General features: G+C 46.4%; 1 protein-coding gene across 1 annotated transcript in view; it reads left to right on the top strand.

The window, feature by feature from the left end:
* LOC148149338 (uncharacterized) overlaps window positions 1–27,776 on the top strand; it is a 258,299-nt gene that overhangs the window by 10,329 nt on the left and 220,194 nt on the right. The window contains exon 5 of the mRNA XM_087989514.1: window positions 723–831. Coding sequence (XP_087845640.1) covers window positions 723–831 — 109 coding nt within the window. The remainder of the gene's footprint in view (window positions 1–722; window positions 832–27,776) is intronic.

Here is a 27,776-nt window from a genome sequence, read left to right as displayed (position 1 = left end):
ACTGAGGAAGGCTCACTGGACCCGAAACGTTAACTCTGGTCTCTCTCCACAGATGCTGCCAGAGCTGCTGAGCTTTTCCAGCAATTTCTGTTTTTGTTTCTGATTTACTGCGCCTGTAGTTTTTTGGATTTCCTCGTTCAATTAATCAAGATCACTGATCTGTACATGCATCTTCAGTGTCCAAAATTCAAAGCAAGACTGCACAAAATCTCTCTCTCTCCGAACTATCAGTGCTTCCTTTAGGCTTAAAAAAAGTCTTCTCAAACTTCGAAACAGGAGCTTGTTCATCTTGTCATAAAACCCTCCAATTTTCATAAAATCCATTAATTCTAAAGCTAAGCCTCAAAAACTGCTCAATAGCAAATCTCTACGGCCTGACAAATACAAATCAATTACTAATTTCAGGCTTACAGAAAATCCACAAATTATTAACTCAAAAGCCAAAAACCCAACCTTTCAATACATGATAATAAATGTATACATTAATTGACAGTTTATATTATAATGCACAGTTATTAATTTGGATCAAATTGCTGGGTCTTTGTCGTGTAAATCTATGTAAATCATTATCATATTAAAGTGTCAAAGAATCTGGATTGTAGAAGGGGTTGAGATGCCAATCAGCCCCAGTCTGATTCTATATTAATTAGCTTCCCTCCTTACCTCTGTGCCAGTGAAATGTTCATAGGCTTTCTGATTCTATTGCCAAATTCTTTTCACAGGGAACTGACACATCAGGAGCAGGAATACCCCTGGAGAAGATGACGACCGATGAGGTTTGCAAGTGGCTGATCGAGTCTGGCTTTGAGGCCTATGTGCCACATATCCGAGGTAAGGGCAGTGCGAATCTCAACCTGTGGGAACGTCCTCTCCATTCATGGAGCCCCGGAGATATTGACCTGCCTGGGGCAAGCCATTTGCTGCTATCCCTGTCTGCTTCTCTGACTGTTTCAAGAGTAATCTTACCAATTATTTTCATGTTAAAAATCACACAACACCAGGAAATGGTCCAACAGGTTTATCTGGAAGCACTAGCTTTCGGAGCGCTGCTCCTTCATCAGGTGGTTATGGAGAATAAGATCGTAGGACACAGAATTTAAATTAAACTACCTGATGAAGGGGCAGCACTCCGAAAGCTAGTGCTTCTAAATAAACCTGTTGGGCTATTACCTGGTGCTGTGTGATTTTTAACTTTGTCCGTCCCAGTCCAACACTGGCTCCCCCACATCACAATTGTTTTAATGATCACCTTAATCACCTGTTTCAAAAAGTAATTTGATGCAGAGTTTTCAGCATGATCCTGCCTTTCATATTTTATGGGTCTATCACACACACTAGTGTTCGGTGCAGTAGTCAGAGGGAAACGGGTCTGGGTGGGTTACTCTTTGGAGGGTCGGTGTGGACTGGGTGGGCCTGTTTCCGCTCTGTAGGGAATCTAATCTAATCTAATCTAATCTAATCTAATCTAAATGAAAGAATTGCTCACCCACTGTTTTAAGGCAACCCTCACTCACCAATTTAAATGTCATTTGACCCACCATTTTAAGGGATGCTTCACGCACCATTTTAACTCCAACTTTAAGGGTAGTCTCATTCAAAACGTTAACTGTGGCTCCTTCTGCTATTTCAAATGAAACCTTACTAATCATGTTCAGGCAAGTCTCGTCATTTATTTTAAAGGTCACGTCCATAAGGGCACGAGCCGTCAAGACATAGAAGCAGAGGGAGACCATTCAGCCCATCGGATCTGCTCCACCATTCAATGAGATCATAGCTGATCTGATCACCCCCAATTCCACCTTCCTGCCTTTTCTCAATAACCCTTGATTCCCTTTCTGATTAAAAATCTATCTCTCTCAGCCTTGATTAGGCCTCAACAGCAGACTGTGGTGACAAATTCCACAGATTCACTCCATCTGAGATAAGAAATTCCTCCTCTCTCGGTCTTGCTTTGCCACTCCGAGATGATGTCCCTCTGATCCTAGACCCTTCCACATGGGGAAACCACTTTTCCCCGTCTCCCCTGTGAAGTCACCATAAGAACCTGCTATGTTTCAATAAGGTTGCCTCTCATTCTTTTAAATTCCAATGAGTACAGGCCCAACCTACTCTCTAGCTCCTCATAAGACAGTCCCTCCGTACCTGGGATCAGCCGAGTGACCCTTCTCTGCACTTCCTCCAATGCTGGTATATCTTTCCTCAGATAAGGGACCCAAAACCATTCCCAGTATGCAAGCTGGCATCTGATTAGGGTCTTGTACAACTTTCACAAAATCATCCTTACTTTCATTTTCCATTCCCCTTGAAATAAAGGCCAACGTTCTATTTGGGTTCACTTGGACTGAATGTGGGTAGCAAGACATTATTCTGATAAGTCTCCAGGGAAGCAGCAGTGAATCAGCTGGGGGATACGAAGCAATGTGTCGTGACTAATGTGGAGTTTTGGAGCGGGGTGAAGGATTGTTGCGGAGTTCCCCAGGGTCGCTCTGGGAACCTTTACTTTTTCAGGTGGATATCAATGATCTCAATCTTGCCGTGCAGGGAACACTTTCAAAGTTTGTGAACAATGCAAAATTTGAGAGGATTGTAGACAGTGAGGGGGGGCAGTGCAGGATTTTAAAAGGACATTGACAATTTGTGGAATGGGCAGGGAGGTGGAAGGCGAAGTCATGGTGGAGAAGTATGAGGTGTCCTTTGGTACAAAGAACACAGACAGACAGTAAAATAAAGGCCACTGTTCTAAAGGGAGTGATGGAACAGAGGGATCTTTACGCTTTTGTGTTCTTATCCTTATAACTTGTTGCAACTTCTATTCTGACCCTACAATTCAGGCCTGAAGGCAATCAAAGGAAATATTCTTCAAACTTCTCTGTTGACTAAGATAATCAAGTGACTTCCAAGAGACAGCAACAATTTCTGCCATTTATAATCTCCTATAACTTAACAGGTCCTCACACATCTGTTGTGGAATAAAGCTGAACTCACGGAGATGAGATTGATCTTCAGGAAACCACTCTGAGCAAGATCAGGGAGAAACTATCTGCTTTGATTTCTGATCGGTTATGTTCACTTTTTTTTTATTTTTCTTTTCTTTGGAAGAAAGGAAACACCAGAGTGGCCTGTGACAAGCAGTGCCCTTCACATTAAACGGCAATGCTGTGTGACATGTTCACTATTTATAAATGAATTGGCAATGGCGCAAAGAGTCTTTAGACTAATTGGAGATAATTAGAAACAGGAGCTCTGAGAAGAGAGGGAAGTCAGATTTAAAAATCCAGACCAGTTTGGCAAATTTATCCCCACAACCCTGAATTAGAGTTTCAGTCATGTTCAAAGATGTACCATTGTGGTTTAATTGTAATCCGACTTCTAACCGTGTCTTATTTCTCTTCAGAGTTTGGGATTACTGGGAGACAGTTAGCAAACACTGATTCGGAATTATTCGACCAATTACAATTGCGAGATGCTGAGGACAGGGAGAAATTGCTATTTGCTCTGTACCAGGAGCTGAATCCATCAGACATGAATGTTGAAGACATATTGGGTAAGGGACGCAAAACTTTACTCAAAAGAACGTAAATACAGAGTGCTCCAATCATACAAAAAAGTGACAAAGCATTACATCTGAGCAAGGGATTCAGTTAAAGCAGTGCAATATGTCAGCTGTGGCTAAGTGGCCAGCACTTTTATATCTGAGCGCAAAGGTCACAGGATAAAAACCTGAACCAGAGACCCAGGCTTAGAAATCTAGGTTGCAGCATTAGTACAGGACTGAGGGAGTGCTGCACTGTCAGAGGGTCAGTGCTGAGGGAGTGCTGCACTGTCAGAAGGTCAGTGCTGAGGGAATGCTGCACTGTCAGAAGGTCACTGCTGAGGGAGCGCTGTATTGTCAGAACTGAGTACTGACCGAGTGCCGCACTGTTGGAGGTTAAATACTGGGGGAGCGCTGTATTGTTGGAGAATCAGTACTGAGGGAGTGCCGCACTGTTAGAGGGCCAGTGCTGAGGGAGTGCTGTACTGTCGGAGGGTCAGTGCTGAGGGAGTGCTGCACTGTCGGAGGGTCAGTGCTGAGGAAGTGCCGCACTGTCAGAGGGCGAGTACTGAGGGAGCACCGCACGGTCGCAGGGTCAGTACTGAGGGAGTGCTGCACTGTCAGAGGGTCAGTACTGAGGGAGATCTACACTGCAGACGGTCAGTCACACTGTTGGAGGGTCAGTACTGAGGGAGTCCCGTACTGTCGGAGAGTCAATGATGAAGGAGCGCTGCGCTGTCGGAGGGTCAATACTGAGGGAGTGCTACACTGGCGGAGGGTCAGTACTGAGGGAGTGCCACACTGTCAGGGGGTCAGTACAGAAGGAGTGCTACAGTGTCGGAGAATGAGTTCTGAAGGAGTGTCAGACTCTTGGAGGGGCAGTACTGAGGGAGTGCAGGACTGTTGGAGGGTCAGTAGTGAGAGAGAGCCACACTGTCGGAGAGTCAGTGCTGAGGGAGGGCCGCACTGTTGGAGGGTGAGTACTGAGGGAGGACCACACTGTTGGAGGGTCAGTACTGAGGGAATGCTGCACTGTCGGAGGGTCAGTACTGAGGGAGGGCCATACTGTCGGAGGGTGAGTACTAAGGGAGCGCCGCATTGTCAAAGGGTCAGTCCGAAGGGAATGCCGCACTATGGAAGGGTGAGTTCTGAGGGACTGCCACACTCTCGAAGGGTCAGTGCTGAGGGAGTGCAGCACTGTTGGAGGGTCAGTACTGAGGGAGAGCAACACTCTCAGAAGGAGAGTGCTGAGGGAGTGCTACATTGTTGGACAGTCAATACTGAGGGAGAGTCGCACTGTTGGAGAGTCAATACTGGAGGCAAGCAGCAATGTTGGATGGTCAGTTCTGAGGGAGTGCCACTCTGTTCGAGGGTCAGTGCTGAGGGAGTGCCTCACTATTGCAGGTTCAGTGCTGAGGGATTGCCACACTGTTGGATGATCAGTGCTGAGGGAATGCTGCACTGTCGGATGGTCAGTGCTGAGGGAATGCTGCACTGTCGGATGATCAGTGCTGAGGGAATGCTGCACTGTCGGATGGTCAGTGCTGAGGGAATGCTGCACTGTCGGATGGTCAGTGCTGAAGGAATGCTGCACTGTCGGATGGTCAGTGCTGAGGGAGTGCCGCACTGTAGGAGGGTGAATACCTCATCAGTTTCCAGTCGCATTTCAATTCTAAAGAACAATCTCTCAACTCGAAATGTTAACACTGTTTCGCTCCCCGCAGATGCTTCCAGACCCACTGAGTTTTTCCAGCACTTTCTGTTTTCACGTGAAATGTCTGGAAATCACAGTGTTCACCCTGTTATTTTTGGATTTTCCCATGATCAATGTTCACCCCTGAACCTGCATTACACAAAGCTGCATTCCGTTGTCTTTAGTAGGATCTTGCTGTGTCGAAAGTGGCAGCTGCATTGCCTACGTAACAGCAATAGATGGGTCATGCCAGGAATTTATTGTTGGTTCAGTGATTGCAGATTCCCAGGAATGCCAATTTAAAAATGTGACTCCTTTGTGCTGTGTCATGTGTAAGGCAGTCAGCAGCACCTTTGTCTGTAGCATCATCAGGGCTGGCACTTCGAGGCAGTATCGAGGGAGTGCTGCTTTGTCAGCGGGGCTGTTTTTGGAATAAGTGTATCACTGAGGCCCTGCCTCTCCTCTCTGACACCCAATAGTTTTAGTGAGAGTTGTTTCATCTGGTATCCTGATAATAATACATAGAGATGTAATAATTATCTGTCAGCCACCTCCCTAGCCATCTGAAATGCATCTATCTCATTATGTTCACTGGGCAAGGAGCAGCACAGTGGCTCAGTGATTAGCGCTGCTGCCTCACAGCACCCGGGACCTAGGTTTGATGCCACCCTTGGGTGACTGTCTGTGTGGAGTTTGCACATTATCCCTGTGTCTGTGTAGGTTTCCTCCCACAATCTAAAGATATGCAGGTCAGGTGAATTGACCATGCTAAATTGCCCATAGTGGTAGGTGCACTAGTCAGGGGTAAATGTAGGGGAATGAGTCTGGATAGGTTAATCTTTGGAGGGTTGGTGTGGGCTTGTTGGGCTGAAGGGCCTGTTTTCACACTGTAGGGATCCTAATCTATTATCAAATGCTTGTTTGTGGTCCTCTGATTTATGAAGTACTTACGAAGACTCATGCTTACAAATCCAATCCTGTACAGGGGAGTGATGTTAAAGAGCCAACCTTTCCAGTCCTTACCAGCAGCTGCTTTAGATTCTCTTACGTTGTGTCCCAGCGAGCGTAGAAATTGATTTATGACCAGACTCCAGAACAGAACTTGTTCACACCCTGGGGACTCTCTATAAATAGCTCTGCGCCCCTATCAGCTGCTGCCTTTCCAGTATTAAATACACGATAAAAAACACAAATTGTTCTTTCTTTCTTGTAGGTAGTAGCAATATTGGCAATGTGTTCTCTAGTGTGGAGTTACCAATGAGCAAGTCAAACTCCAAGGCTTGGGCATCTGAAGATTTATCCAAGGAACAGCATTCATTCCAGGATAGTCCCAGGTAGACAGTAAGGAGCTTTGATTTCTTATCTCAGTCCAGAATTATCCCAATTATTAACCCGAGTCCCCGAATAAACCCCTCACCTCCATGTCGTTCACTCCGTTTGACATTAGCTGCAGCAATTAAAGGAACTGAGCCAGATCTGAAATTGTTGATAACCGCGTGGGTAAAGCAAACAGAATAAGAATGCAAGGTACAGGGAGCAGGGCTACCCTGTAGAGCTGGGAGGAGATGTAGCTTCTCATTGTGACTACTCAATAATGTCATTGCACTATCACAAATCTGAACTCTGCTCCCCACCCAGGCAGCACCGTATCCCAGGGTCCCCTTGGCCCTGTTCATCGGGATGTTTAACCCCAAAAACCAGGATGTTATGTTGAACCTCCACAAAGGTGCCACCCAACCAGAATATTCTGCTCAATTCTGGGCATGCGCTTTGAGGCAGAGTATCAACACAAATTTTGCAAACCTTCATTTTGATGTGCATGCATACGCTCTAGGAGGAACAGAATTCATTGAAGAGTTAGTGGTACAGTGGTAGTGTCCCTCCCTCTGTCCCAGAAGGCCTGGATTCACGTCTTACCTCCTCCAGAGGTGTGTAATACCGTGTCTGTGCATGTTGATGTCTTTTTTAAACAGAGGGTGATTGGTCAAGATCTTTTCCCTGGGGTAAGGAAGTCCAGAACAAGAGGGCATAGGTTTAAGGTGAGAGGGGGAAGATTTAAAAGGGACCTAAGGGGCAGCTTTTTCACGCAGAGGGTGGTGCATGTATGGAATGAGCTGCCAGAGGAAGTGGTGGAGGCTGGTACAATTGCAACATTTAAAAGACATCTGGATGGGTATATGAATAGGAAGGGTTTAGCGGGATATAAGCCAAATGCTGGCAAATGGGACTGGACTAATTTAGGATATTTGGTCTGCATGGACGAGTTGGGCCAAATGGTCTGTTTCTGTGCTGCACAGCTCCACGACTCTATGCCTCTAAGGGATTTATCGAGGATAACAACCTGTGTTCACTACAGAAAGTGTGCAGCAGCTCCCATTTCCACTTTAAACAGATGAACATTAGCTGTGGTTAGTGGAAGGAATGATGTAGGTGGAATGTCATCTGACCCAGAAACCAGGCTACTGCTGTGGGCACATAGGTTCAGTTCAAAACTCCCTGTGGAAAATTCAAGTAATTGTCTAACCTTAGAAATGTAAAACTATTCTCAGGGATGGCGACCATGAAATTGTTATAAAAACCCATCCAGGTCACTAATGCTCTTCAGGAAGAGAAATAGTTCATAGGTTCATACGATATAGAAGCAGAATTAGGCCCTTCGGCCCATCAAATCCGCTCCGCCATTCGATTATGGCTGACATGCCCCTTACCCCCACTTTCCTGCCTTCTCCCCTTAACCCCTTCAACCCATTATCAAATAAAAATCTGTCCAACTCCTCTTTAAATTTACTCACTGTCCCAGCATCCACCGCACTATGGGGGATAGCTAATTCCACAGATTCACAACCCTTGGGGGAAGCAGTTTCTCCTCAGCTCTGTTTTAAATTTGCTGCCCCTTGCCCTGAGACTGTGACCTCTTAACCCAGAATGCCCCACAAGTGTAAGCATCCGCTCCATGCCTATTTTATCCTGACCTTTTATCATCTTGAATACCTCAATGTGATCTCCCCCCATTCTTCAAAGTTCCAGAGAGTATCGGCCTAAACTTTTCAATCTCTCTTCATGTGACAAACCCCTCACCTCTGGGATCAATCTGGTGAACCTCCTCTGAACTGTTCCAATGCCAGTATGTCGTTTCTCAAATAAGGGGGCCAAAACTGTGCACAATACTCCAGGTGTGGTCTCACCAATGCCTTGTAGGGTTGCAACAATACTTCCTTACCTTTATATTCTATTCCTTTAGCTATAAAAGCCACGTTTCCGTTTGCTTCCTTTGTTATCTGCTGTATCTGCATGCTAGTTTTCTGTGACTTGTGAACTAGTCTGGCCTACATGTCCCTCCAAACCAAAAGCAACACGGTTGAAGAGGAGATTTACCAGAATGGTACCATGGAGAGGCTGATGAAACTCAGATCACTCTCCCTAGAGCAGGAAGGTTAGGTAAGAGGCCAGGAAAGAGGAACAGCAAGAGGCCATTCAGCTCTTCGAGCCTACTCCTCCCTTAAAGAGAGCAGAGCTGATCTACTTCAGTGCAATCTTCCTGCAACGTCCTCTTATCCCTTTACCTTTCTTCTTAGACTGTAGAAATCTATTGACCTAAGTTTGTACCTCAGTTTCGAGAGAAGTGGCCACCATGGGGGATACAGTACTTTATTTCCCCCTCCAACTCCATTTCGATTTAGCTCCTTCCCTCACTCCCTCCTCTTACCCCCTCTTTGGTTAGTATCGCCCATGAATGCAATGCCTATCCACATTTAATGGCTATACGGGTGATTACTGCTTAATAATCAGTGATAGCAGTTTAAAAAGAAACAAAATAAGTGACAGCGATTTGGTGATTGGAGAGTCACAGAGTTGGGTGTGATACCATTTCTGGGTGGATAAAAGAAAAGATTCAGTCATGGTGACTGAGAGAGATACTTTTATAAAAGATGTTTCACTAATGCCATTTAGGGAAGGAAATCTGTTTTCCTTACCCAGTCTGGCCTGCATGTGACTACAGACCCACAGCATAAATGCGCCCTGAAATGTTCCGTTCAAGGGCAACTAAACAAATGTCAGTGACACCCATATCCTATGAAAAAATAACTGGGCTCAAAGCGTGCTTTGGGAAATTTCCCTGAGCTGTGTGACCTGTCTGAGGTTTAACCCCTCACCGCCCAGTTATGCCCAAAACGTTGATTCTCCTGCTCCTCGGCTGCTGCCTGACCTGCTGTGCTTTTCCAGCACCCCACTCTCGACTTCAACCTGTCCAGTCAGGCTGATGTAAAGTTTAGTGAAAGTGAGGAAAATGCAGAGTGGGGGAGTGATTTTGTTTTCACCTCACCGTGCTCCAATGGGTCTATGGTGGGGTATGTTTTCCCTCTTCCCTTTGCTGTGTGAAAGGATTTCCCCCAAACCTCAATTTCCCCAGTGACACTGCAGACACCAAGCAGATGTTCAACTTCCACATTATTCCCATGGACCTTCCATGAAATGAAGCTTCACATTACCTTCTTTTGCTTTGTCTAAGAATCCTGCAGTTAGACCTCAAAGTTACCCTGACTTTGCCTGTTGGCCAGATCACTGGCTCTGCCCTTTCATCGTTTATCAGCTCCCTTAGCTCATTCTTGCCTCCTTCTGTGACTGTTCACCTAACATACTGGCCCCTTTACCTCCTTCAGGCTCTGTCCTGACTTTTTCTGACACTGCCAGCTAGATGTTTAACTCGAGGGACTCTTCTGAAATCACTCCATTCCTCAAGGCTTTGGAATTCTGAAGTTCTCTCAGTTCCCAGCCTCTCTATGGGCAGCACAGTGGTTAGCACTGCTGCCTCACAGTGCCAGGGACCCGTGTCCAATTCCAGCCTCAGGGGTCTGTCTGTGTGGAGTTTGCATATTCTCCCCGTGTCTGTGTAGGTTTCCTCCAGGTGCTCCGGTTTCCTCTCACAATCCAAAGAAGGCATCTGGATGGGTATATGAATAGGAAGGGTTTGAAGGGATATGGGCCGGGTGCTGGCGGGGTGGGACTAGATTGGGTTGGGATATCTGGTCGGCATGGATAGGTTGGACCGAAGGGTCTGTTTCCATGCTGTACATCTCTATGACTCAACGTGCAGGTCAGGTGAATTGGCCATGCTAAATTGCCCTTTGTGTTAGGTGCATTAGGCAGGAGTAAATATACGGTACAGGAATGGGTCTGGGCGGGTTGCTCATCCAAGGGTCGGTGTGGACTTGTTGGGCTGAATGTTTCCAGACTGTAGGGAATCTAACCTAATCTATAATTCCCTTCTGGCTGTCTCAAACTCTCTGGACAATCCTTCACTTTTTAGGGTTATATTTTGTTGTCAGCAAGACTATACGCCAATTAAATATCTTCTCTTGGCATTGATGAGACTGGGACTACACTCACTGCTAACAGCCCCATAACACGTTCACTCTCGAAATGAGCTGTAACCAGTGACACTGTGATATTCTTCCCCTTATCTCAACCTTTTTCTCAGCTTCCAGGTGAAAAAGCTTTCATCTTCCACATTCGCAACAGTTGTGGGTGTCCTGTGTCTCAAGGAATGCTCTTACCTTGGGCTAAGTCTTACAACAAGCCTTCTCGAAATCTAAATGCAGCTGAATTACTGGTTCCTTCATAAATATCCTGCTCGTTTCTTCCTTAAAAAAACTCCGAACAGATTGTTGAAAAAAATTCACCCAGAAGACAGTGCTGGACTGGAACTCGCTATTTAAAAGGATGGTAGAGATGGGAGCCCTCAAAATATTTAGGAACTATTTCAACAAGGCACTTCAAATGCAGAGACACACAAGGCCACGGACCAAGAGCTGGGAAGTAGGGTTTGAATCGATGAATATCTAATGACCAGCACAGAGACGATGGGCCAAAAGACCTCTTTCTATCCTTCCATGTATGATTTCCTTTTCACAAATTTATGTTGATATTACCCAGCCTACCATTATTTTGTAGGTGACCTGTTGCCCTTTGTTAGAGATTCAGGCATTTTCCCCAATGCCTACTGTTAGACAGGCAACTCAACAGCTCTCTCTCTTTTCTCTAGCCCTGCTTTCTGAAACAGTGGGGTTACATTTGTAACCAGGAGAAAGTGAGGTCTGCAGATGCTGGAGATCAAAGTTGAAACTTTATTGCTGGAACAGCACAGCAGGTCAGGCAGCATCCAGGGAACAGGAGATTCGACGTTTCGGGCACAGGCCCTTCTTCAGGAATGAGCAGAGAGTGTTCAGCAGGAGAAGATAAAAGGTAGGGAGGAGGGACTTGGAGGAGGGGCGTTGGAAATGTGATAGGTGGAAAGAGGTCAAGGTGAGGGTGATAGGTCGGAGTAGGATGGAGGCGGAGAGGTCAAGAAGAAGACTGCAGGTCAGGAAGGCGGTGCCGGGCTGGAGGGATCCGGCTGAGACAAGGTGGGGGGAGGGGGGATGAAGAAACTGGTGAAGTCCAAGTTCATCCCCTGCGGTTGGAGGGTTCCCAGTCGGAAGATAAGACGCTCCTCCTCCAACCGTCGGGTTGTTGTGGTTTGGCGGTGGATGAGTCCAATGACCTGCATATCCTCGGTGGAGTGGGAGGGGGAGTTGAAATGCTGTGCTACAGGTTGGTTGGGTTGGTTCGTCCGGGTGGCCCAGAGGTGCTCTCTGAATCGCTCCGCAAGTAGGCGGCCTGTCTCCCCAATATAGAGGAGGCCACACCGGCTGCAGCGGATGCAGTAGATGATGTGGGTGGAGGTGCAGGTGAATCTGTGGCGGATATGGAAGTTTCCTTTGGGGCCTTGGAGAGAAGTGAGGGGGGAGGTGTGGGCGCACCTCCCCCCTCACTTCTCTCCAAAGAACACTTGCGCCCACACCTCCCCCCTCACTTCTCTCCAAGGCCCCAAAGGAAACTTCCATATCCGCCACAGATTCACCTGCACCTCCACCCACATCATCTACTGCATCCGCTGCAGCCGGTGTGGCCTCCTCTATATTGGGGAGACAGGCCGCCTACTTGCGGAGCGATTCAGAGAGCACCTCTGGGCCACCCGGACGAACCAACCCAACCAACCTGTAGCACAGCATTTCAACTCCCCCTCCCACTCCACCGAGGATATGCAGGTCATTGGACTCATCCACCGCCAAACCACAACAACCCGACGGTCGGAGGAGGAGCGTCTTATCTTCCGACTGGGAACCCTCCAACCGCAGGGGATGAACTTGGACTTCACCAGTTTCTTCATCCCCCCTCCCCCCACCTTGTCTCAGCCGGATCCCTCCAGCCCGGCACTGCCTTCCTGACCTGCAGTCTTCTTCTTGACCTCTCCGCCTCCATCCTACTCCGACCTATCACCCTCACCTTGACCTCTTTCCACCTATCACATTTCCAACGCCCCTCCTCCAAGTCCCTCCTCCCTACCTTTTATCTTCTCCTGCTGAACACTCTCTGCTCATTCCTGAAGAAGGGCCTGTGCCCGAAACGTCGAATCTCCTGTTCCCTGGATGCTGCCTGACCTGCTGTGCTGTTCCAGCAATAAAGTTTCAACTTACATTTGTAACCACCCAATCTGCAGAGACCATTCCAGAGACCATTGAGCTTTTGTGTGCTAACCACCAGTTGCCCCTTCCAACTCCCTGGGATATACCTCACAAGGTCGAGGGCAATTATCTAGTTTTCAAGTACTACTTTTTAATGAATATTAACACCTTGCAGTTTCTCATTTACAGTATACCGGTGATGCTCCATTATTTCCGGGAGGTTTTCACCCTGTGGACAGGCATGAAGTATTTGTTAGTTTCTTTTCCATTTCCTTATTCCCCATTATACGTTCACCTGGCTCTGTTCATAATAAACACTTATTTCTTTTGTGCTATGCTCTTCCTTTCAATATACTGACAGAAGCTTTGATGGTCTATACATGTTTCTGGGTAATTTATTATCGAGTTTGTTTTCCCTTGCTTCATCTTTTCTTGTCCTTCTTTGTAGAGTTCAAGAATGCTCCAATCCTCAATGTCCTGACCACTGAAAGCAAACATGCCAAACCTTTTCTCCACCACCCTGTTACTTTAATCGTAAAGTCGATCGCAGATTTCAAAAGGAAATTGAATAGTAATCTGAAGACAAAAGATTTCTGGGGTTAAAGTGGGACTGGCTGAGATGGTCTGTCAGTGAGCTAACACAGATGTGATAGGCCGAGTCGCCCCCTGTGCTCTAACCATTGTATGATTTTATGACTCCATAAGTATTCTGACGAGCCTATCCCAACAATCACTGCATCAGAAGGCAGATCAGTTTTCCTTCAGGTGAATCCAAGGAAAGTGATGGGACCAGACGGAGTACCAGGCCGTGCACTCAGAGCATGTGCAGATCAACTGGCAGAGGTCTTCTCGGACACCTTCAACCTCTCCCTGCAGCAGGCCACTGTCCTTGCCTGTTTCAAGAGGGCCAGCATCATCCCTGTGCCTAAGAAGGCTCATGCAGCATGTCTCAATGACTACCTCCCAGTGGCCCTAACTTCGGTGGTCATGAAGTGCTTTGAAAGGCTGGTCATGGCATTAATCAACTCCAGCCTCCCCATTACCCTTGACCCACTCAAATTTGCCTATTGGACCAACAGATCCACGTCAGATGCCATATCACTTGCCCTTCACTCCTCCCTAGAACATCTTGACACCAAGAACAGCTACGTAAGAATCCTACTCATTGACTACAGTTCAGTCTTCAACACTATTATCCCCTGGAGACTGATTACTGAACTCAGTGATCTCGGACTAAGCCTCACTCTCTACAACTGGATCCTCAGTTTCCTGACCCACAGGCCACAATCAGTGAAGACTGGTACAATATTTCATCCTCACCAACACTCAGCACTGGAGTCCCCCAGGGGTGTGTACTCAGCCTCCTACTGTACCCACTGTATACCCATGACTGTGCCATCAAATACCAGACTAATGCCATTTACAAGTTCGCTGATGACACCACCATACTCGGTCGAATCTCAGATGGCAACAAAACAGACTACAGACGGGAGGTGGAAGACCTGGAAAAGTGGTGCACTGAGAACAACCTAGCTCTCAATGCTGGCAAAACCAAGGAGCTCATTATTGACTTTCGGTGGGATGTTACTCATGCCGCCCCCCCCCCCACACACATTAACAGCACAGAGGTGGAACGAGTGGAGAGTGTCAAGCTCCTGGGAGTGGTCATCCACAACAAGCTTTCTTGGACTCTTCATGTGGTCACACTGGTTACAAAGGCCCAACAACGTCTTTTCTTCCTCAGGCAGCTGAGGAAATTTGGCATGACGGTGAATACCCTTGCCAACATTTATAGGTGCACCGAGAGCATTCTGTCTGGATGTATCACTACCTGATATGGTAACTGTACCATTCAAGATCAGAGACGGTTACAGAGAGCGGTGAACTCGGCTCAGACAATCACAAAGGCCAACCTCCCATCTATAGAATCTATCTCCCAGGCCCGCTGTCAAGGAAAGGCCGCCAGCATTCTCAAAGATCCATCCCACCCTGGCAAAGTTTTTCTACAACTTCTACCATCGGGGAGAAGGTACAGAAGCCTGAACACATTCACCAGCCGGTTTTGAAACAGGTTTTATAGACAATAGACAATAGGTGCAGGAGTAGGCCATTCTGCCCTTCGAGCCAGCACCACCATTCAATATGATCATGGCTGATCATCCACAATCAGTATCCCGTTCCTGCCTTATCCCCATAACCCTTGATTGCACAAAGAGCTCTATCCAACTCTTTCTTGAAAGTATCCAGAGACTTGGCCTCCACAGCCTTCTGGGGCAGAGCATTCCATACACCCACCACTCTCTGGGTGAAGAAGTTTCTCCTCAACTCTGTTCTAAGTGACCTACTCCTTATTTTTAAACTGTGTCCTCTGGTTCGGCACTCACCCATCAGCGGAAACACGCTTCCTGTCTCCAGAGTGTCCAACCCTTTAATAATCTTATACACCTCAATCAGATCCCCTCTCAGCCTTCTAAACTCAAGTGTATACAAGCCCAGTCACTCCAATCTTTCAACATATGATAATCCTACCATTCCGGGAATTGACCTTGTGAACCTACGCTGCACTCACTCAATAGCCAGAATGTCTTTCCTCAAATTTGGAGACCGAAACTGCACACAATACTCCAGGTGCGGTCTCACCATGGCCCTGTACAGCTGCAGAAGGACCTCTTTGCTTCTATACTCGATTTCTCTTGTTATGAAGGCCAGCATGCTATTAGCTTTCTTCACTGCCTGCTGTACCTGCATGCTGGCTTTCATTGACTGATGTACAAGTACACCTAGATCTCATTATACTTCTCCTTTACCTAACTTAATTCCATTTAGGTAGTAGTTGACTCCATTTAGATAGTTGTTTCTACCCTACTGTTGTTAAAGTACTCAATGGACTCACAAACTCTTAACATTTGCCGCTGTTTACCTACTATTTACTTATCGATGTTACTTAACTCTGTGTTCTGCCTGTATTGCTCGCAAGATAAAGCTTTTCACTGTGCCTCGGTACACGTGACAATAAATTCAATTCAAGTAGAACAGACTATTAAAGTTAAAGTCACCATGGCCTTAACAGACCCTAGGGCTGCTTTCTCATTAGAGACAGATGACAGATGTCTCATTAGAGGCAGATTAGCGTTCATTAGCAGAGGGATTGAATTCAAGAGTCGTGAAGTGATGTTGCAGCTGTACAGGACCTTGGTAAGGCCACATTTGGAGTACTGTGTGCAGTTCTGGTCGCCTCACTTTAGGAAAGATGTGGAAGCTTTGGAGAGGGTGCAGAGGAGATTTACCAGGATGTTGCCTGGAATGGAGAATAGGTCGTACGAGGATAGGTTGAGAGTGCTAGGCCTTTTCTCATTGGAACGGCGAAGGATGAGGGGTGACTTGATAGAGGTTTATAAGATGATCAGAGGAATAGATAGAGTAGACAGTCAGAGACTTTTTCCCCGGGTACAAGAGAGTGTTACAAGGGGACATAAATTTAAGGTGAAGGGTGGAAGGTATAGGGGGATGTCAGGGGTGGTTCTTTACCCAGAGAGTGGTGGGGGCATGGAATGCGCTGCCTGTGGGAGTGGCAGAGTCAGAATCATTGGTGACCTTTAAGCAGCAATTGGATTCGTACATGGATGGGTGCTTAAGCTAGGACAAATGTTCGGCACAACATCGTGGGCCGAAGGCCCTGTTCTGTGCTGTATTGTTCTATGTTCTATGTTCTATTTTCTATGAAGTTCACCAGGCTGAGGTGAGGGGAAAGGTTGAGATGTAGAGTCCTTCATAGTAATCTCAGCCTGTGCAGGAATTGAACCAAAATGGTTGCAATCTCTAAGCATTACAAACCAGCTATCCAGCCAATTAAGCTAACCAAAACATAATTAGATAGCTCCGTGAAAGAACTAACACAGACCTCCTTCTATGTGGCATGACATAAGGAGAAGGGAAAATAGGGTTGACAATTTTTAGCCTTGTCTATCTGGAAGAACTGAGTTAAATAAAAGAAATACTGTGGACACTTCTGAAATCTGAAACAAAAACAGAAATTGCTGTAGAAACTCAGCAGGTCTAGCAGCATTTGTGGAGAGAGAAACAGAGTTAAGGTTTCAAGTCCCTTCTTCAGAATATTTTTATTTGTGAAAGAAGTGGGTGACATGGCTGATTCCCAATTTGGCCCTCCACCCTCCTACTTCATCAGAAATATTTCCAGAGATTAGACCATAAGACCATAAGACACAGAGGCAGAAATTAGGCCATTCAGCCCATCGAGTCTCTGCTCTGCCATTCAATCATGTTTGATAGGTTTCTTAACCCCATTCTCCCACTTTCTCCTCTTAAACCTTGATACTCAAGAACCTATCTGTCTCTGTCTTAAAAAACACTCAATGACCTGACCTCCGCAGTCTTCTGAGGCAATGGATCGTGTCGTGGATGAGGCTAAAGTCGGCTAATTGATGGCTTTGCTGATCTATCGAAAGTAGACTTTTATTTTGACACCTGAGCCAGGCTGAATGACCAGAACAAAGTGCATGTACATAGTGACTTTAATGTACCATACAGACTGAGTTAAGGTAGGAAGCCTTTTACATACAGGGATGATGTTTGTGAGGGTTTGACCTCATGTGAGGGTTTGACTTGATGTGAAATTCACAATCGACCATCAGTGTCGCAAAATCCAAGAAACGACATCAGCCTGGATTTGCCAATAAGAAGCTGGGTGTTGTAGTTGTGTATGGGAGCTGCATGCTGGGACAATGTGGATATCCCAGGCCAGCCGGCACCCTGGGAATTTCCAGAGAAGTTGAAATTTCCTTGAGAGAATTACTCAGCATCTTCAGTCCTCAGGAAAAGCCTCCTATTCCAAGTTAGATTCAGGGATTTTGGAGTTTCAATTCACTTCATCTTAAGAGCTACCCAAAATCCTGGAAGTCCAATCCGAATGGCACAATACGTTTCTATATCCATGGACTACAGCAGTTCAAGAAGGCAGCTCAGGACCACCTTCTCAAGGGCAACTCACAATGGGCAGCAAATGCTGGGCCAGGGGGTGATGCCCACATTCAGGGAGAGAATGCTGAGCAAGGTCAGAAGAATGAAGAGGTCAAGAGATTAAAATCGCAGGTTATGAGTCACTAGTTAGGCCTTTATAGTAGAGCATTCTGGACCTGGTGTGGCAGAGGTTCACCAAAATTTTACCAGAGATGAAGAACCTCACTCATGCCAGTGATCAAAAAGGGTTGGGCTGTTACTCTCGGAGTGAGAAAGGTTAAAAGCTGAGCAGATACAGACTTTCAAAATGACAGATTTTATTTTGCAGTAAGCAGTGAAAACCTATTTCGCTGGGGCAGATTCAATGTCAATTTTATTTCATTCAGAGAATTGTCTCAAACCTCTCGCTGTGAAAGCCTTGTAGAAACCGACTTCCCTTTAAGAAGTACACAGGACATAGAACATAGAACAATACAGTTCATTACAGGCCCTTCAGCTCTCGATGTTGCGCCCACCTGTGAACTATTCTCAGCTCGTCCCCCTACGCTATCCCAAAATCATCCATGTGCTTATCTAAGGATTGTTTGAATCTCCCTAATGTGGCTGAGTTGACTACATTAACAGGTAGGACATTCCATGCCCTTACCACTCCCTGCGTAAAGAACCTGCCTCTGATATCTGTCTTAAATCTATCACCCCTCAATTTGTAGTTATGCCCCTCGTATATGCTGACGCCATCATCCTAGGAAAAAGACTTTCACTGTCCACCCTATCTAATCCTCTGATCATCTTGTATGTCTCTATCAAATTCCCTCTTAGCCGCCTTCTTGCCAATGAGAACAGGTTCAAGTCTCTCAGCCTTTCCTCATAAGACCTTCCCTCCAGACCAGGCAACATCCTGGTAAATCTCCTCTGCACCTTTTCCAATGCTTCCACATCCTTCCCGAAATACGGCGACCAGAACTGTGCACAATATTTCAAGTATGGCCGCACCAACGTTTTGTATAGTTGCAGCGTGATATTGTGGCTCCGGAACTCAATCCCTCTACCAATGAAACCTAACACACCGTATGCCTTCTTAACAGCACTATCCACCTGGGTGGCAACTTTCAGGGATCTATGCACATGGACTCCAAGATCCCTCTGCACATCCACACTACCAAGAATCTTTCTATTGACCCAGTACTCTGCCTTCATGTTATTCTTCCCAAAGTGCAACACCTCACATTTAGCTGCATTGAACTCCATTTGCCACTTCTCAGCCCAATTCTGCAGTTTATTTAGATCCCCCCTGCAACCTGTAACATTCTTCCACACTATCCTCTACTCCACCGACTTTAGTGTCATCTGCAAATTTACTAATCCATCCACCTATGTCTGCGTCTCAGTCATTTATAAAAATGACAAATAGCAGTGGCCCCAAAACAGATCTTTGTGGCACACCACTAGTAACCGGACTCCAGGCTGAATATTTTCCACCACTTGCTGCCTTCTTACAGAAAGCCACTTTCTAATCCAAGAAAGGAACAGGGTGGTCATTATGGGGGACTTTAACTTCCCCAACATTGACTGGAAATGCTATAACTCTGGTACGTCGGATGGATTAGTTTTTATCCAGTGTGTACAGGAGGGTTTCCTGACACAGTATGTTGAGGGGCCGACAAGAGGGGAAGCCACACTGGATCTGGTGCTTGGTAATGAACCAGGCCAGGTGTTTGATTTAGTTGTAGGTGAACACTTTGGAGAGAGTGACCATAATTCAGTTACATTTAGTTTCGCGATGGAAAGGGATAGGTACATGCCACAGGTCAAGAGTTATCGATAGGGGAAGGCAATTATAATGCGATTAGGCAAGAATTAGGATGCATAGAATGGGGTAGCAAAATGCAGGGGATGCAGGCAATGGAAATGTGGAGCTGGTTTAAGGAACAGATATTGCGTGTCCTTGATAGGTATGTCCCTGTCAGGCAGGGAGGAAGTGATAAGATAAGGGAATTGTGGTTTACTACAGAAATTACATCTCTTGTTAAGCACAAGAAGGAGGCTTATGTGTTGATGAGGCAAGATGGTTCAGATGACGCAATGGAGAGTTCCAGATCAGCTAGGAAGGATTTAAAGAGAGAGTTAAGAAGAGCAAAGGGAGGACACGAGCAGCCTTTAGCAAATAGAATAAAGGAGAACCCTAAAGCTTTCTATAGGTATGTGAGGAATAAAAGGATGATTAGGGTAGGCATAGGGCCAGTCAAAGACAGAAGTGGGAAGTTGAGTGTGGACCCTGTGGAGATCGGAGGGGTGCTAAACAAACATTTCTCATCTATTTTCACTCAGAAAAAGGAGAATATTATAGAGGAGAAGAATGAGGTACGAGATATTAGACTGAAAAGGATCGAGGTTAGTTACGCACAGGTGTTTTCAATTCTAGAAGGTGTGAAAGTAGACAAGTCCCCTGGGCTGGATGGGATTTATCCGAGGATTCTCTGGACACTAGGGAGGAGATAGCAGAGCCTTTGGCTTTGATATTTGAGTTGTCATTGTCGACAGGTTTAGTACCAGAGGTCTGGAGGATTGCAAATGTTGTGCCCTTGTTCAAGAAGGGCAGTAGAGATGAGCCAGGTAATTATAGACCAGTAAGCCTTACTTCTGTTGTAGGAAAGGTTTTGCAAAGGATTATAAGAGATAAGATTTATAATCTTCTAGCAAGCAACAATTTGATTTCAGATAGTCAACATGGTTTCGTCAAGGGCAGGTCATGTCTCACAAACCTCATTGAGTTTTTTGAGAAGGTGACTAAGCATATAGATGAGGGTAGTTGACGTGGTGTATATGAACTTCAGTAAAGCCTTTGATAAGGTTTCACATGGTAGGCTGTTGGAGAAAATGCAGAGGCACGGAATTTAACGGGTTACTGACAAAAGCAGGGATGTTGGGCTGCCCTTTCAAAGACTCTGCACAGTTACAATGAGCCAGAAGGCCATAAGACATAGGACCAGAATTAGGCCATCGGTCCATTGAGTCTGCTCTGCCATTCCATTATGGCTGATACGTTTCCCAACCCCAATCCTTCTCCACGTAACCCTTGATCTCCTTACTAATCAAGAACCTATCTATCTCTGTCCTAAATGCCCTCCACAGCCCCCTGTGGCAATGAGTTCCACAGATTCCCCACCCTCTTGCTGAAGAAATTCCTCCTCCTCTCAGTTCTAAAGGGTCCTCCTTTCACTCTGAGGCTGTGCCCTTGGGTCCTAGTCTTTCCTACTAGTGGAAACATCTTCTCCACATCCACTCTATTCAGGCCTCACAGTATTCTGTACAGATAACCCCGCCAACCCCATCCTTCTAAACTCCATCGAGTATGGACCCAGAATCCTCAAATGACCAGCCCTTCATCCCCAGGATTGCTTTTATGAACCTCCTCTGGACCCCCTCCAAGGCCAGTACATCCTTCCTTAGATATAGGGCCCCAAACTGCTCACAATATTCCCAATGCAGTCTGACTAGAGCCTTACCCAGCCTCAGCAGTACATCCCTGCTCTTGTATTCTCACCCTCTTGAGATGAATGCTAACATTGCATTTGCCTTCCTAACTGCCAACTGAACCTCCATGTTAACCATAAGAGAATCGTGAACAAGAACTGCAAAGTCCCTTTGTGCTCCAGATTTCCAAAGCCGATCCCCGTTTAGAAAATAGTCCATGCCTCTATTCTTCCGACCAAAATGCATAACTTTCCACTTGCCCGCATTGTATTCCATCTGCCACTTCTTTGCCCACTCCCATGGCCAGTCCAAGTCCTTCTGCAGCCTCCCAGTTTCCTCAACACTACCTGACCCTCCACCTCTCATTGTGTCATCTGCAAACTTAACAACAAAGCCCTCGGTTCCTTTGCCCAGATAGTTCATGTGTAATATGGATAGTTATGGTCCTAGCACTGACGCCTGCAGAACTCCACTGGTCACCAGCTGCCATCCTGAAAAAGACCTCTTTACACCCACTTTCTGATTTCTGCCAGGCAGCTAATCCTCTCTCAAGGCGCCACTCTGTCTAACTTGCTCATTACCTCCTCAAAGAATTCTAACAGGTTTGTCAGGCATGACCTCTCCTTGATGAAGCCATGCTGACTCTGCCTTATTTTACATGCACTTCCAAATACTCTGCAATCTCATCTAAAATCTCTTCAACAACCAACGTCAGGCTAACCAGTCTATAGTTTCTTGTCTTCTACCTTCCTCCCTTCTTAAACCGGAGTGTTACATTAGTCATTTTCCAATCCTCTGGGACTCTCCCTGACTCCAATGATTCCTGAGAGATCACCACCAATGCCTCTACAATCTCCTCAGCAATCTCCTTCAAAACTCTGGGCTGTAGTCCACCTTCAGACCTTTCAGCTTGCCCAGCACCTTAGATTAGATTAGATTAGATTACAGTGTGGAAACAGGCCCTTCGGCCCAACATGTCCACACCGACCCGCTGAAGCGCAACCCACCCATACCCCTACATTTACCCCTATACCTAACACTACGGGCAATTTAGCATGACCAATTCACCTAACCTGCACATCTTTGGACTGTGGGAGGAAACCAGAGCACCCGGAGGAAACCCACGCAGACAAGGGGAGAACGTGCAAACTCCACACAGTCAGTCGCCTGAGGCGGGAATTGAACCCGGGTCTCAGGCGCTGTGAGGCAGCAGTGCTAGGCACTGTGAGGCAGCAGTGCTAACCACTGTGCCACCATGCCGCCCACCTTCTGCTCAGTGATGGCCACGACATCCACCTTTGCCTCCCTGACTCTCTGAAAATTCTGCGATGGTGCTGGTGTCTTCCACTGTGAAAACTGAAGCAAAGTATCTATTCAGCCATTTCTTTGTCCAGCCTCATTTTTCTCCAGCCTCAGTTTTCAGAGGTCTAACGCCCACACTTGTCTTTCCCTTTCCCTTACCTTTTAGATAGCTAATAAAACCATTTGCAATTTTCTTTTATATTACTGGCTAGCTTACCCTCATATTTTATCTTCTCCCCCCTTACTGCTTTTGTAGTTATCCTCTGCTGGCATTTAAAGGCTACTCAATCTCTGACTACTCACTAATGCTCACCACATTGAATGCTTTCTCTCTTGTTTTTATGCTGTCACTGACTTCCCCCGTTAGCTTTAATTGCCTTGTTTTTGCTTTGTATTTGTCTTCTTCTGTGGGATGAGTTCCCTATCCAGTGCTGTAAATTGTGGTTATAATTCTGGGTTTATATGGTTGCATTGTTTGGAGCTGAGCCCACTCCAGAGCTAACACCCAGTCTATACATACGTCGACCCTCTGCCCACTATCAACTCTCAAACCTCAATTTTTAAACTCTCACTGAGTTTTAAGACCTTGGCCTACTCCCACTCCCAGCTCCCAACCTTCTGTCCTGTAACCTTTCAAGATCAACGCATCCCTGAACTTCCATTGTTCCACCATTAATGACCGTGCCCTTAGCTGCCAGGGCCTGAGTTCTGGATTTCTCTCTCTCACCTTCAGCAACTCAAGATATTGTTTAAAGTCTAGCTCTTTGACCAGTGTTAATGTGTGTGGGGCTCAAGGTCAAACTGTGTTTGATAATTATCCTCGTGGGGAGCTTTTGAGTACATTACAGCAGTAAAGACTCAGTATCAACGCAAGCCATTGAAGTGATGAGGGAACCAGTCCCTCACCCTCAGCTAGAGTACTACGGCTGAAGTATATTATGCCTGAATTTCCTGGTTCTCATTGACAGTCCTTGGTTTGTGTCACTCTCTCCACCAATCCCCTGAATCCCCAGGTACCTTCCTGCAAGTATAAAAGATGTAAAACCTGCCGGTACCCCACCCCCCTCACCTCTATCCAGAGCCCCCCCAAACAGCCCTTCCAAGTGAGACAGAGGTTCACCTGTCTCTCCTCCAACCGAGTTTACTGCATCAGGTGCTCTCTACATCAGGGAGACCGAACGTAAACTTCGGGAACGGTTCACCGAGGATCTCAGCTGGGTCCACAGGGGCTGACCGGACCTCCCAGTCACCGCCCGTTTCAATTCCCCCAACCACTCCCTTTCCGAAATGACTATCCTTGGCCTTCAGCATTGCCACAATGAACCACAGCTCCTATCGGAGGAACAACACCGCATCTTCTGCCTGGGCAGCCTACAGCCTGGAGGACTCAACATTGAGTTCTCCAATTTCAAATGACCTCCCTTCCCCATCCCCCGACTCCCTTCCCAGCCCCTCCCCCGACTCCCTTCCCATCCCCACCCCGACTCCCTTCCCATCCCCTCCCCCGACTCCCTTCCCAGCCCCTCCCCCCTCCCTTCCACTCCTCCCTGCCACCAACTGGATTCGTTCCTCCTGTTGACCAACCAGGTCGTACCCTCTACCTGTCTTCGCCGATCTCCACCCTGCCCCAGCACCCCCTTTATCTGCTGCTCCCCCCCACACCCACCCCCAGTCCCCCTGAAGGGTTACACCCGAAACTGACTTCTCCATCTCAGATGCTGCCTGGCTTGCTGTGTTCTCCCAGCCTCCTCCCTGCCTATCCTGAGTTTCCGGGTGCAGGTGACTGCGAAGGTCTCAAAGGGTATTTCCACTGGCCTGCCCTGTGGTTGAGAAATACCCCATTAACCACATGCATGCAGCCCAAAATGTACAGTAAGATGGAGAATTAGATTTTACTGTCACGTAATATAGGAGTACGGTGAAAAGTGTCTAATGTCACCACACACCGCACCATCTCAGTTACAAAGTACCTAGCTACAAATACCTGGTACTAAAGATCGATTAGGTACAAAAACCGAGAGATAAGGAGAAAAGCCAGAAGTTTTACATTACAGATCTTCATAGGATAAAATAAAGGAAGGAAGTGTAATTATAAACATTACCGTCCCTCTATACCCTGCAGGAACTCCACGCTGGGGGTGTTCCACACATGGTCTCATTCTCCCCCGCACTGGGCTGACCCCAGACAGGCTCGCAAACAGCTGACCGCTATCTGTCACAGGCAGGATGCACCAGGACCCCCAGCCCTCTGACCCCTGACCCCTCCCTCCACACCAGGACCCCCAGCTCACTGACCCCTGACCACTCCCTCTGTACCGGACCCCTAGCCCACTGACCCCTGACCGCTCCCTCAACACCAGGTCACCCAGCTCACTGACCCCTGACCCCTCCCTCCACACCAGGCCCTCAGCCCACTGACCCCTGACCACTCCCTCTGTACTGGACCCCTAGCCCACTGACCACCAGCTAGTCCACACAAGGCCCTCACTCCTCTGACTGCTTCACTCTGCCCTGGCCTGGTGACTGTCGTAGGATTTTGGAAATGGGACAGGGGTTGAAGCCACACAGCATCGCACTTCCAATCTTCCTCAATCTTCCTCCATCTTCCTCAAATGCAAGGGACAACCCATTTCGAGGTGAGGATGTGGAGCAGAACCTTACATTATGTCTTTCTGCACCCTCGGGGCCTCTAGCTCATCCCTCCAGCCCACCCCCTCCAGCCCTCTGCTTTCCCCAGGCCTAATGGTCTCTCATTGTCTGTCAGCTGGCTTGTGACATTACAGCATTATAGAAGGATCCAGATTGTGAGAAGGCCATTCGTCCCAACCCTGCCACCTAACCTTTATCATACCCGGAATCATTGATGTACCCTGGCAATGAACAAGGCAACACTTCCAGCTATGAGGAGAGACTGATTGGACTGTGCTTGCAGGGACAGCGGGAGGTAGGGGGAGGTGTGACATATGGCGAGCAGCTGAGGAGGCCCGGGGACTCCAGCTTTGAGCACCTTTGGCACCTGAGCTCCCAGCACCCGTCACTCCAGTACAAATCTCCTTGTTAGATCAATGTAGGCAGCCAGTTTGATACCATGCAGGTATGCATTGTTGTCAAAGGACAAACAGATATTCTGAATACACTATTATCTGGCATTGTCATCATTTTATATCCCTGTGCAATTTTAGTTTAAAGAAGTCATTTTAATCCTTTCAGCTGCACTCTTCCTGAAAATGCAACAACGGAGTCAGTAATAAAGAATCCAACAGGTATAAATTAAATTAATTACTTTATGTTAAAACAGTCGGGGGCTCAGATGTTTTGGAGAGTGGGAGCGTTCTATTCCAATTATCGAGTGAAAGAGAGATTTATATTCAGTCTAGTGTGTCAGGAAAAGTTACATAAACATGAAGAAAAAATTAACACAGCAGTAGGCAAGATAGTCCCTCGTATGAAGCTTTGATATTCTCCTGGCGGAGAAGTTACACTCAGACTGATCACTGTCAAGGCCATATATTCACAACTGAGGGGACGGGGGAGTCAGGATGTTACAATCAAATTATTGGGTGGGGGGGGGGGGGAATGTAATGATTGGAATCATTGGAATATACTGGAATCATATTCTATTGAATATACTGGAATATGATTGGGTAGTTAACCTGGGCAATCAGGGAGCCCCGGCTGACCTGATAATAACCAGGGGATTGAGAGTCACCTCACTTCAAGCACTGACTCTGAGCTGGCTGGCCACACAACCAGTGTACTGAGGGGAGAAGCTAGTTCCCTGGAGTGAGAGACCTTTGCCTTTTTGGTTTCCATCTTAAAAAAAAGGGAAGAAATAGATGAATAAGGAATGTAGAATCTCCTCTGAGCTGGCTGGCCACAGGCAGGGCACTGTACACCAGTACATAAAGGGTGACTTGGTGACAATATACCAGCCCCTGAGCTGTTATTTCACAGGAACTGAGGGTTTAAATTTAAATTTATTGGCAGAATTAAGTCTTTATATTCAGATTGTTTGATATCGGAGTTGGCTTTAAATTGAGGCTCCGAGTGTGAGACGCATTTATTTTGAAGCTCTGAGTGATACACATTTACATGGAGAGTATTGTGTGTGGGACATATTTACATCAGAGTATTGTGTGTGAGACACAATTACATGGAGAGTATTGTGTGTGGGACACATTTACATGGAGAGTATTGTGTGTGGGACATATTTACATGGAGAGTATTGTGTGTGGGACATATTTACATCAGAGTATTGTGTGTGAGACACAATTACATGGAGAGTATTGTGTGTCAAACACATTTACATGGAGAGTATTGCGTGTGGGACACATTTACATGGAGAGTATTGTGTGTGAGACACATTTACAGGGAAAGTATTGTGTTTGGGACACATTTACATGGAGAGTATTGTGTGTGGGACATATTTACATGGAGAGTATTGTGTGTGAGACATATTTACATGGAGAGTATTGTGTGTGAGACACATTTACATGGAGAGTATTGTGTGTGGGACACATTTACATGGAGAGTATTGTGTGTGAGACACATTTACATGGAGAGTATTGTGTGTGGGACATATTTACATGGAGAGTATTGTGTGTGAGACATATTTACATGGAGAGTATTGTGTGTGAGACACATTTACATGGAGAGTATTGTGTGTGAGACATATTTACATGGAGAGTATTGTGTGTGAGACATATTTACATGGAGAGTATTGTGTGTGAGACACATTTACATGGAGAGTATTGTGTGTGAGACACATTTACATGGAGAGTATTGTGTGTGGGACATATTTACATGGAGAGTATTGTGTGTGAGACATATTTACATGGAGAGTATTGTGTGTGAGACACATTTACATGGAGAGTATTGTGTGTGAGACATATTTACATGGAGAGTATTGTGTGTGAGACATATTTACATGGAGAGTATTGTGTGTGAGACACATTTACATGGAGAGTATTGTGTGTGGGACACATTTACGTGGAGAGTATTGTGTGTGGGACACATTTACATGGAGAGTATTGATTGTGGGGCACATTTACCTGGATAGTATTGTGTGTGGGACACATTTACATGGAGAGTATTGTGTGTGGGACACATTTACGTGGCAAGTATTCTGTGTGGGACACATTTATGTGGAGAGTATTGTGTGTGGGACGCATTTACGTGGAGAGTATTGTGTGTGAGACATATTTAATTGGAGAGTATTGTGTGTAGGACATATTTAAATGGAGAGTATTGTGTGTGGCACATATTTACATGGAGAGTATTGTGTGTTGGACAT

The sequence above is a fragment of the Chiloscyllium plagiosum genome, unplaced genomic scaffold (genome assembly GCF_037043375.1).
Source record: "Chiloscyllium plagiosum isolate Xiang-an unplaced genomic scaffold, Cpla_swu_hap1 HiC_scaffold_8, whole genome shotgun sequence".
NCBI classification, from domain to species: domain Eukaryota; kingdom Metazoa; phylum Chordata; class Chondrichthyes; order Orectolobiformes; family Hemiscylliidae; genus Chiloscyllium; species Chiloscyllium plagiosum.
The sequence above is the reverse complement of the archived record's forward strand: the minus strand, read 5'-3'. Positions and strand labels throughout refer to the sequence as shown.